The sequence below is a fragment of the Arvicanthis niloticus genome, chromosome 12 (genome assembly GCF_011762505.2).
Source record: "Arvicanthis niloticus isolate mArvNil1 chromosome 12, mArvNil1.pat.X, whole genome shotgun sequence".
Taxonomy (NCBI): Eukaryota; Metazoa; Chordata; class Mammalia; order Rodentia; family Muridae; genus Arvicanthis; species Arvicanthis niloticus.
Genome location: NC_047669.1, coordinates 35287500 through 35299913, shown reverse-complemented (window position 1 = coordinate 35299913; position 12414 = coordinate 35287500). Strand labels below are relative to the sequence as shown.

The 12414-nt window shown below is 39.6% G+C and overlaps 1 protein-coding gene across 6 annotated transcripts in view; it reads right to left on the bottom strand.

Moving 5' to 3' along the window:
- Positions 1–993: 993 nt before the first annotated feature.
- Cd47 (CD47 molecule) overlaps positions 994–12414 on the bottom strand; it is a 56833-nt gene continuing 45412 nt past the window's right edge. For 2 of the 6 annotated variants that reach the window (XM_034514904.2, XM_076943002.1), the window contains exons 9-12: positions 6250–6281; positions 4980–5004; positions 4312–4344; positions 2256–2480 (exon numbers count right to left, since the gene is read on the bottom strand). In XM_034514904.2, the coding sequence (XP_034370795.1) occupies positions 2476–2480; positions 4312–4344; positions 4980–5004; positions 6250–6281 (95 nt within the window). In that variant the 3' untranslated portion in view covers positions 2256–2475. Of the gene's footprint in view, positions 2481–4311; positions 4345–4979; positions 5005–6249; positions 6282–12414 lie in introns of all 6 variants that reach the window. The other 4 variants (XM_034514906.2, XM_034514908.2, XM_034514907.2 and 1 more) reach the window with 3 other exon arrangements.

Genomic DNA, 12414 nt, shown 5'->3' with positions numbered 1-12414 from the left:
ATAAAAATTGAATAGAAAATATGACAGCAGAAATCGAGATCAGGGAGAGAAAAGCACATCGTGGGACAAAACAGATGCCTGGTGCCCACCATACTGTTAGCAATTTAAATCGGGTGGGACGAGAACTGGGAGCCACTGTGGGTTTGATTTAAAGAGGGTGAACTGGCCCAATAATGCCCAGGCAGGAGGACTCTTAAAGCTGCCATCCTTCATACAGAGAAGCTGATTATTGGGAGCAAGAGTTGAGTTCGTCTCGTGTTTCCCTGGCTACCACCGATGGGACTGTCTAGGGCACTCAGTGCCTCAAGTGGCAGGCAGCATAGAGAACATGACAGCTGATTAAGACCCAAGACTGAACCCCGAGCAGAGGGGAGTTGACTACATATTAAAAGGTACAACTTTAGTTGGTAAAAAAATTTGACTATAAAGATTTTCACACCTAACTTTCCTAAATAAAGAACAGGAAAAAAAAAAAAAAATGAAACTGTTCCGAGTCCATCTGTTTTTTTTTTTTTTTTTCTGTCTCCATCAAAATCGAGTTTAAGTACTCAACAATATGAGCAGAGTGTAAATATTTTCAGAAGGAGAACTAAAAGCATCAGGAGCCATCAGATTTGTATAAAGGCATTCAGCTCCTCCGCACGTTACGCTAATATCTGCGACAGCTACGAAACCAGGGAGGAAACCTACTTTTCTTTGAGAAGCGCTATCTTGGTACTGGGGTCAGTTTTCCCAGAGGCCTCAGCAGGTCATAGGTTTAGGTTTGCCAAAGACAAACCATTTGGTCCCCACATGAAAGATGACAAAAAATTTGGCATACGAGAGGCACATGGAAACATTCATGGAAATAACCATTAGCAATGCAAACACAAACACGAAGGCCTTCATTACACAAACAGGAAAAAGTACTGGTGTTGTGTCAGAGGGCACTGCTGAGCAGTCATGAAAGCTTGGCACATTACCTAGTTTTAACGTTTTAAAGAGCTCAAATAGTTGCATCAAATATCATTCCGCCCAATAAGGACCTTTGTTTTTTTTTTTTTTTTTTAATGTATTCACTAAAAAGCACAAAGTTAGCATCTGCCCTTCTGTAGATGCCCCACTTTTGCCCGTACAGAAGATGCATGTGCCTACTTTATACATGTGCACATACGAACACGCCCACAAACGAGGTAAAAAACAGGTGCTAATAATCTAAAAGTACTCCATGCGATCACAACTGTCAGGACGTTGGTTTTCTTCTAACTGGGTAGGGAATGTGGTAGTTTTATTTTACGTTTCAAACTTAGGGGAGCAGGAGGAGGAGGAGAAGAGGCAGAAAGGGGGAGGAGGCAGGAGGCAGGAAGCAGGATACAGGAGGAAGGCAATGAGTGTTCGGCATGCAACATAGAGACAACAGGCGGAAAACCCCCTCCCCGGGCCTTGCAAGGGCCTGACGGAGACACATGTTGCCATGCAGGAGACACACAGTTCAGATTTCAGTCTTGCTTTGTCATGCCTCCGATCAGAAAACATGGGAAGAAACACTGCAGATTTATTTATTTATTTATTTTTTTGCCTTTAAACCAGAGGTCTGGAATACATATGTTACAACCATAGCTTTTTTTTTTTTTTTTTTTTCTGAAGAGTCTGAGCACAGTGCTTTGAGAATAAGTCTGGCTCTTTTCTGCAACTGACACTATTGTGTCACAGGACCATGTTTAAAGAGGAGAAAAGGTATTACATCTTGTAACACAAATGAAAGTAGCAGGACGGACGGGACAGGGAGCAAAGGGTCGTGTGCAAAAAGGAAAACCACATCTATTTTTTTAAAAAAAAAGTATTCAAAATCTGGGTGCACTGTATGTCAAAGGGTGTGTGTGAATGATGGCAACCCCCAAGAATGAAGACATTAGTGCCATCAAGATCATAGCACACAGAGGGGCCACATGGGATTTGCCCAACCACATTCCTCTTTCTACTCCAGTCTCTATCACTATGACCCAGAAGTGGCAGTCTTGTTATTCAGCTAGCAGCGTAAGTGGCAAAGCTGCTGGGAACCTGAGTTTACTAAGGCTTGCTGGATACCACTGTTTTTCCGTAGGTATCTCTGGGTGACTAACCCTCAGGTTAGTGCTTGGTGAGTCTCACTCAGAATCGATTTTAAACTCAGTGTTCAGAGACTCAAGGATCTAACAAGCATCATTCTTGGAAGTTGCCCCTGAAACATTTGCCCCTAGTTGAGTAGAAACAATAGAAAAATGGATTTCGATTGGTTACACAGCACATCATAATTTTTTTATTACGTAAATTACAGCTGCTTTGAATATAAACTTAACTGTAATAATCATTTATGGTTCAATGACATTTTTCATGAATGAAAGTCAGTTACTGTTGTCTGTTCCTTCCAGCAGTAAGTCATGAAGGCCATGGCGCTTAGACAACTGTATTCTTGCACTGCTGACTTCCAAGTTACAGTCTGTGGCTTCCCTTCACTTATTCTGGAAAACAGAAACATCGGCATTTCGTCACTACTCACGCCTACTTCCTATGCATCAAGACATGATCTGTTTCTAAAGCTTGAAACTGTTTCAGATATATCATATCAAAAATAATGAAAATGTATCTGTAAAGGTCACAGACAGAAATCAGGCAAATCATTAGCCTTTCTAGTTTGGTAAGTAAAATGCCAACGACACAGGAAAATAAAATCAACACAGACTGATAACCTTGGTTTTTGAGGTAAGCTCAACAAAAGGCAGGAGATGTTGATTTTTCAAAGCAGAAGTTATTGATCCAAGAATAATACTCTATCATGTTCGCTTTAGATTTACAGATTTCCGTTAATATAAGTGAAAATGACTTGTGATCTGGCATAGGTGAGGAGAAAGTCCTTAGGAAGGCATCCTGAACTTTGTTCAGGGTGACATGCATGCCATGAGTCCAGCATGGACATCAGAAGCCACAGCCCATAACAAACATTTAAAAACCAAACTGTGATCAGCTAAATGTGGACAAAATTCAGGGTGTTTTCAAGGTCCTCACAGACCTCTTGTGCTACACAAACAAGCGAAAAACCAAACCAAAGTAGTAAATAGTTCTTTATGGCATCTCCTAAAACAGTGACTTAAAAGAAAAGTCATATTTTAAAGAAAATTAACCACGAGGCACTGAGGGTTTTCACACTGGTTTTCTGCAAATGGAGAATAGTTTATTTTTTATTTATTTATTTTTTCTCTACTCACAGAAACTTGATACCACAGTAGGTAGAAGAAAGAACACAATAGTTGAGAAACAAGACACAGAGAGGGTAAACATGATAAAACCATGCTAGGAATCCTGGCATGGTTAACATTTGTTCCCACTGTAAACAATAATTTTAGGTAGCAGTAGCTTGTGTAGCAAAACGTACATTTAAAAGCTATGACAAAAGCCTGTAACCATGGGACCATTCTGGACTTCCCGTTAAGCCAGAGCCTGTTTTAAATTTAGCTCAGACAACACATGAAGTGTTTTTAATCTTATGCAGAAGTTAATTGTGCTCTAGGGAAGAAGGCCTCTGTTACCTGCAATTCTTTGTTATGAAGGTGAACAGGCAGGTCACAGGCTTTACAGCAGTCAAATACAAAGCAAAGCCTACTTGAGAAAGGATCGGTTGCAAGCACGGATGGCATGAAGACATTTTCGAAAATAGACTATAAATATAAATGGAGTTACTAAATGCCAATGGGGCTGGAGAATCATAGCATATTAAGGTTAAAGAATATATGAAGGTGGAAAAGTCACAGACGTCTTTGGGAAGAATTAACAAGTACATGTGTAGGTCATATTCAGGAGATGTGTGTTGCTGTTGATCTGGAGTTCAGAAAAGAGGGAAAAGCTGGGGTGAATAAAGAAGTTTCTGCATGGAAAAGTAGATATGTCACCCCCAGTGTGACATGCAACAAAATCTCTCCACGAGTATAAAACTCTGTCAAGGTATGCCATAATATCTGCACGTTTTATGCAAGGCATTTTAAACATTCAATCAACACGTTCCCATCCATAAGACCCTACGAAGTCTCTTTTTTATCTACCTACAGAAAAGTGACACTGTCACAGGTAAAAGAAAGAACACAATACCAAACTAGATCTAAGGTGTAAACATCACAAAACCTGGACATTCACGGTTCACAGTGTCCCTGCCATTTTTCAAAAGTTGTAATTTCAAGAAGCTCTTGGCTTTCCTTGTAAATGTCCACGTGTGAACCAACACGCAGTCACAGGTGAGCTTTAAACTTTAACTGTCCATGCATCAAGCAGTGCGCAATCACATGCGAACTTTATACTTACCGTCATTCATCATTCCTTTTGACTCTTTGAATGCTGAGGATTAGTAACAAGCAGGCAGTTAGTCAGAAGGCAGGTTAGTAAGACTTCACAGTTAGAAACAGTCTCAGCATAAACAGATATGCAACAACACAACGCCAAGTATCCCTTAACTAGACAGCTAGTCTCATTTGAGGCTATCAAAGCAATTTCTATGGCTCACACCCACAGCATCCACAAAAGCAAACAGACTTGCTGGGGAATACAGATCCAGATTTACACAGAAAGTAAGCGACACATTTTTGGTATCACTCCATAGTGGCAGCCTGTATTTTTCTAAAATTGACAAATTAGAAATCAGAAGCCACAGAGATGTTTCTTTACTGAGGGTGTGACACTTCATCCTGTACAGTATAAAAAGGCTCAGAGGTCCACTTGCCCAAATGTCACTTGGGATAGCACAGGACAGTGAGAATATTACAAAAGCAATACTACCGATTTCTGATTTAGAGTCAAGAAAGAATCAGGAGATCAAGGCAAGAGAACATATGAACAAAAAAGCAATCAAACAAATATACTCCCAAACTAGATTCTTCCCAAGGGATTGATGGGTATTCTAATGTCTTTGAGGATCAGTTTAAATTATTATCTGCTAATAGACCCAGACTACTAAGCTTATAATAATCACATACCGTTAAGGGGTTCCTCTACAGCTTTCTGGAAAATATTTAAAATATATGTATAAAATATATGTTACTTTATGTCTTTTATGCTAAAACTTACACTATCATTGAACCTGTATTATAAGTGGAGAATCCAATGGTCTAAAAGCAAATTAAGACAGCAAAAGCTAATGAAACAAAGCTTCCCAAGGCCAGTTAATAGTTTAATAATAACTGTATTATTCTCTTAGTATTTTTTCCTGTGAATAATTCCCCACTCCACCCACCATTCTCAGTTCAAGAAATCCTTATAAAAGTATTAATGTACAAACATGCAAATTGCAATAACAGAAAATACAGTTAAATAAGAGATGGTAGCGAAGCAGAATCATTTTCACATCATGCAAATTGAACTCTGTAACAGCAAGAAAATTGTTAGGATTTAATGGTGCATTGCTTAGGTTATCTCTAAGAGGCACTAGGAAAACTGCTAGCTGCGTGTGGCTAACGCAGCTGTGACACCAGTCTCCTCAGAATAAAAGGCAGAGGTGAATTAACACTCTCTGCCCAAACCCGCCTTTTGGGCGTGTCCTTAGAGGCTGCCAGATTTATCTGTCAGTCACTATGGACAGGAAGCTGAGTACAATACAGTCCCCTTCAGATCTTAATTCCACATAAGAACTCTCAGGCCTGTCACCATGGTGAGTTTATATGGTAATTTTTTTCTCATACATTTCCTCCTGAATTTGCTCTTTTTCTTAGAATTTTCCCAAAGACCTTATGAAGCTATTCAAATACAATGAAACCATTAGGAGGGAAAAATACTGATAAAATGCTAGGTCATTATTTGGAATGGATCTTTTCAACAACATATATCTTACATACTATACTTTTTAGTGAAGTCAATTTAGCACAAACTTCTCTTCCTTAATGTCATTCTTGAAACTGTCACTCTGTGAACTCACATCACACAAATCCAACAGATGAGGAGACATAGTGGAATCAGCTTCCTTCTGATAGAAGAGATAACTATATTCCTCCTCATAGAATCTGGATATATAAAGGGAGTACAATCTTACAGGGACACTGCTCCTATCTCAACAGTACTTATATGCCTCAAGGTAAGTCTTATGACAATCAGACCTATTGATGCACAGGCCTTGAAATGACTTCAGCATTGTCTTAATTTAATGTCACATTAAGCAGAGAACAAAACAGTCCAATGTTCCAATCACCAACTCGTCGTCATTTTAATCCACCAAACAATTGCTCTTAATTCATTTAATAAACTTGAGCTTACCCTAGGTGGTTGTATAGTCCTCTGGTTGGAAGCTAGTATAAATAAAAACATAAATGCAATCAATAAATACATGAAGCAATATAATACTTAATTTTAAGATAACACGTTAAGGACTAAAACCAGAAGGTACTAGGTACGCCAATGCAGGAGTTCTAGCTTTGACAGTATATTCAAAAACTACGGAGGAGTCTAGATTAAATGCATTGACAGGAAAAAAGGAAGCAAAAAGATGCCTACTGCAAATAATAAACATAGACTTACTCCCTTTACAGGGAACAGATTAGCTAATGAAGATGCAAGAATAGAGGGCAGAAACTAAAGACAAGAAGGAAAAGAACAACATTAGATTGGTTTTAAAAAAAAGAAAAGAAAAAACTTCCTTGTAAAACCAGTTCAGGAAGCCATAGAGCAAGCAAAGCAAGTCTTAACACACAGCCAGTGTCCCAAAGATGGGGAAAACATGATTAGAAACAGTCTCTCAACAACTCAGGATTCTTTCCTAGGCACAATTTCCTACCCCACCCATCTCAGTTTAAGAAATCCAAGCGGCTCAATTTTATAAACAGTGTAAGCATTCTGAGAGCCGCAGCAGAATGCACAATGTAGTTTAAAGACGGGAGCATAGCGGAATAATTTCCAAGTCATTTTGGACTGCTGAGAAACAATGTTAGGACTTACAGGATTCCACAGAACCCCAACTGGCTAGCACACAAAGGCACGCCCCAGACAGCCAAGTTCCCTTCCCCCGCCCACCCAGACTCAGTGGCTTCTAAAGGTAATGAAGATCAGGCTTTCTCAAACAGGGCAACTGCAGCCAACAGGCCGTACACATCACATTTGCACTAGAATTAGAGGAGGTTAAATAAAAACATCTAGAAACTCAGGGATAGGAAGGACAGAGTTAGAAAGGAAACAGAAAGTAGGTAAGGAAGAATTGGGAGTGTAGATCTACAGGTAGGAAAGAAGAAGAAGGCAGCTATGGAATGTATCCAGTTAAGTAGGAGACTGTCATTCTTAAGTTATGTAAACCGAGCTCAAGACACAGAGATAAGTTAAGTGTTCAGCTATAAATGAGGAATTTACACCATCCCCCACGGAGGCTCGGGAACACTGGGGAAGAGAGGGCAGAAGGACAAGGGGTGGACAGAAAGAAGAGCTACATGACTGCTATCTCCGGGACATGCTGCACACATTCTAACCATGAACCCAATGCAACTACACTTGTCTACAGTACACATCAACAAGAATAGGCCTGTCAGAAGCCAGGCATTGATGGAGAGGAACCCAAGGGGCCTGGGTCCCTACCATCCAAGGAATGGCCAATGATGGATTCTGAGCACTGGAGAGGCATTCCCTCAGTTGAATAAATACTCATGAACTTGTCAGGTTCCAGTAGACAGTTCCAAACTCAGTCACATAGATGGCCCCTGGTTAAACCAACTAGGCCTTAACACATAAGAGTAACTCATGAATACAGCAAAGAGATTTGCAGGGAGGACAGTGGGTTGATGGGGTGCTGAGGAAAGGGCATGTGGAAGGTGACAGTAACCAGAATGTATTGTATATATACGTGCATGAGAATGTTGAAGGACACATTCAATGATAAAAGACTGAAAAAGCACAGTAGTGTTTGCACCAATTCAAAAATAGAAAAAAAAAAAAAAAAAAAAACAGGTGTTTAACTGAGAGTCCCATGGGGAAGCCAGATTTGTGCTGCTCTCAACTTTACTCAGAGAAGTTTCTGTTTGTGGTGGTTGTTTGTTAATGGTGGATGCAGACTCATCAGGAGCCCAAGTGCTGAGAGTCAGTGACCGGATGCTTAGCCACAGATGGGCCCTCTATCTCCCTCCACCCCTGGCCCCGTGAACATCTCAGAAGGCAGAACTGAAAGAGCTGGAGGGTGGAGACGAGAGCTGAGAAATGCTGCCTTCAGGACACGAAGTCATTCACGGACACACCCAACTCACAGCAGATGCAGTTGGTTGCACAAGAACTGCCCAAGATCCAGCCAATCAAAATTCCAGCATGGTTAGAGGCGGGCTCATAGGACCAACACCTCTAGATAATGAGCTATTGGCAGGTGATGGCTGCTGAGGGGGAGAGAAATCAGTTTTCTCTGGAGATGTGGCTCCACTAATTGGACTCAGGAGACTATCATTATCATCATTATGATTATTGACAAAATACTGCCATGCACATGTGGTCAGCGTTATTTGGACTAGGAAGACTGTTAATAATAAAATAATAATAATAATAATAATAATAATAATAATAATAATAATAATAATAATTTTAAGTGATTAAGAAGGGAAGACATAGAATCAGAAGGAAAATGGGTTAATGAGTTCCAGGGAGAGTTGGAGGGAAACAATTGGGGGTCTATATGATCAGAACACTTTATATATATATATATATATATATATATATATATATATATATATATATATATATCTATCTCAAAGGATAAATAAGAATCAGTAACCATAAAGATTTTTAGAAAATTGGGACTCATTATTTTATGTTTATTAGACTTGTGTGTGTGTGTGTGTGTGTGTGTGTGTGTATACACACACATGTAATTTAAATAAAGTTACGCTACTTGGGGTGACAATACTTCCCCATGTACCAAAAACCCCACTACAAGGCATGAGAAACCTTTCAAAGTGTTGATCAGGGGAGTTCAAGGACTCCTCAAACAATATAGGCTATTGCCATGGCCCTTAGTTATCTTCTCAAAATGAAAGTTAAGACCCTATTGCTGAAGACACCACACATTTTGGACTCAGGACTTGGAGGAATAAAGCTATATCAACCTGGAAGTCTCTTTTTTTTAAGACTAGATCTCAGGGTACAGCAAGGAAGTATGAAAGCTGCCAAAGCAGAAGAGCAATCAATGATGCTGCCCAGCTGTAACACTCACAAATCATGATAATGACCATAACAGCAAGACATACCCAAATGTATGGCAGTGGCACTTCTATACTGAGGGTAACTAGCAGCTGTCTAGTTAGATATAAGGCCTGATCCATAGGAGAGAATTCACACTTGACATGGTTTAATCCTAGCCAATTACTTGTGACTGGTGAGGCCAAGGACTCAGAAGAGAACCTACTCTTGCTACTTTACCTAAAGCAGACCTGTGCTCTAAAAACTTATTTTTGTACTCACAGGTAAGTGTAGTTCCCACTTTCTTTCTGAAGCAAATGGAGACGATCACATGGTCAATATGCTGAGGACAACTGACCATGGGGTGCCTCACCCAAACTCATTAAGCCACAAAATAATCCCTATACCTATAGATAAGCATACAGGCTGGCAACTCTACAGAAGAAGGGGCAGAAAGCATGTTAAAACCAGATGACCAGGATGTTTGCTCCAGGATTTTACGTAATGTACATGACTTCACTAGAGTGTCTTTTATAGGACAGGCAAGCTGCACTCATGAAATCTCAACAACAGGGTTGCCTAAACAAGACCTGCAAAATGACAGCACCAGTTGGCATGACAACACGGGTGGGGAAAATCTCATCCTCACCATTAGGTCCCTGATTTTATTTTTCAAAATGTGATTTATATTTCACTTTTAGTAGTTAAGCATGTACATTATACAAAGCTCAGGACTCAGCAGTAATAAACAGTATGTTTGCCCTGGGATATACCCATTGCTAGCAGTGAATGAGTTAACTTAGAACAGCTTGGAGAGAACCTCTACTGAAATATTTATATATTTATCAGAGTCAAACACTACTGTCTGTGGGGGGTGGTTTACTTCTTCACTTTTTTTCTAAATAGTAAACTTTAATTCAATTGTCTTTCTTATATCAACAAACAAATTTCTTGAGGAAAACTGATACTCTGAAATCTTCCAGTTAGCAGTGATTTTTTTTTTTAAAGAAAAAGAAGTTTCAATTGATTTAATTCTCAAAGATGCCAGTAGGAAAGATTAATTGCTATTTATTCATCCTCAGATCAGAACATTTTAGTAGTATGATTTTAGCAGTACAGACCACCAAAAGCCAAGGAGTTATCTTTAGGATGCATTCCTCTCTCTCTTTAAGTAATATTCTTATTTTATATGAATATGGTATTTATATCATTTCTGCCCAGCCTTACTACTCCTCTGGTTCCCTGCCTCAAGTTCATGGCCTCATATTCTTTAATTATTTTATATATAGGTAATGTAATGTATGATATATGTATATATGTGATATATGTACATTTATACATATACATGTGATATATACATGTGATATATAATATATACATGTACATGTGATATATACATTTATATATACATGTGATATATACATTTATATATACATGTGATATATACACATTTATACATATACATGTGATATTTCTATATATACATATATAGATATATGTATATACACACATATATAATGTAATTGTGTAAGCACAACCTGCTGAGTTCATTAAGGGTTGCCCATATGTATGTGTCTGTGACTGAGTCCTTGGGATTCATTCATGCACAGGAGACTCATCCCCAGAGAAGACTGACTGATCCTCCTCTCAGTCGTCATGAGCTGCCTGTAGCTCTTCATTGAGGGGCTTTAAATGAGTAGCCTTCATTGTGGTGGCACTCAGGGAAGGTTTGTTCCTCGAATCCAAGCAAAAAGGCGAGCTCTATTTGAAGTGGCAGAGAGTGGTAGAGATGTACCATACTCAGTTGGCTCCCCAGTAAACTAAGCTGAGTTAGAACATTGTGGCCATCAAGGCACTGTCTCTACAACTCAGTCAAGCATTACATGTAAGTAAAGCAAAGGAACTATGTAAATTTTTGATTGGCAATACAACGCATTCTTGTGTAGCACTTTCCTCTCAGAGTAGAATCTCCTCCATCCTACAGGGAAGCTCCCTAGGCTCAGAAAGTTAAAAAAGTCCTTGAAACTGACCGGATTGGCCAGGCTCCTCCCTCTCTCAGCTCATAGGAGCAATAAAGGCTGCTGTTAGTCACTCTCAGACTAGCTGTGCTGCCTAAAAGAGACTCAGACCAGCCAAGCTACCAGGAAAAAATAGATCATCTAAGCTGCCTGGGACAAGCTCAGAGCAACCGAGCTGTCTGCACAGGACCTGCCCAACCTACTGAGCTGCCTGCAGGCTGGGTAGGGTTCCAGTTTTCATGGGCCTTTTGCCACCTATGCTAGAGTGGACTTTTGGGAATGCCAGTGGTTTTTGTTTTGTTTTGTTTTTTGAGATATTCCTGCTCCTGTAAGTAACCCCAACAGAACTCACTGGATCCCCAAATTGAATTTTGGGGTTATCCATGTTTTGACCTGTCATTGTTTTCCTATGTGGGAAATATTTTCACCACCACCCCCCCCAGGAATACATACAAGGGTCAGAGATAACATTTCAGAGTTATATTCGTGTTCATAAATGTGTTCATCCTAAGTAATTCTTAGGGTGCGCTCTGTCATGCTAGTCTCCTGTCCACTATCACTAGATGGCTGCTAAGTTCTCCCTTTCAAGTCTAATTCAGCTAGCTCTTCCTGAAACAGAACTCTAGGAACGGTGGCTATGAGGGATACTAGTCAGTCACAATCCTCGGATGTTATAAAACTAACTGTGAGGGATTTATTTTACCTGGGTTAATTCTCTCTAATGGTGATATAAGCCGTGTGATAAATAAAGGGGATGATGGGTCTGTTGCTCTCATGTGTCATGAGCCTGGGCATTGGTAGTCATTTAAAAAAAAAAAAAAAAAAAAAAAAACTCAAAAGCTTTAAGCATTCCACACGTGTTCACTTGCAGTCTTGCAATGATTCTTGCTGTGTTGCTCTCACTCTTAAAATACCTGACTACACTCCATAAATATGCTTTCTGGCTTTCAATTCCTCGGGAACAATTTTTCTAGTGATTTATATACAGCTTGTAAAAACAGACGACCAGAGCTATGTGAATAATTATACACACAATATATGTGTGCTTCTGTATCATTTTCAGAATACCTGAGACGTTGTGGCAGGCGCAGTTCTGACTCCCACCAAGTAGATTTGAATCAAAACAGCTGTACCTGCCCTTATACTGCACCGAATAGTAAAGGCTTAAAAAAAAAAAGAACAACTCTTGTGCCACACAAATAACAACTATGGCTGCCCTATACAAAAATGAGCTCTGCTATAGTGAGTACAGTTAGTTTCT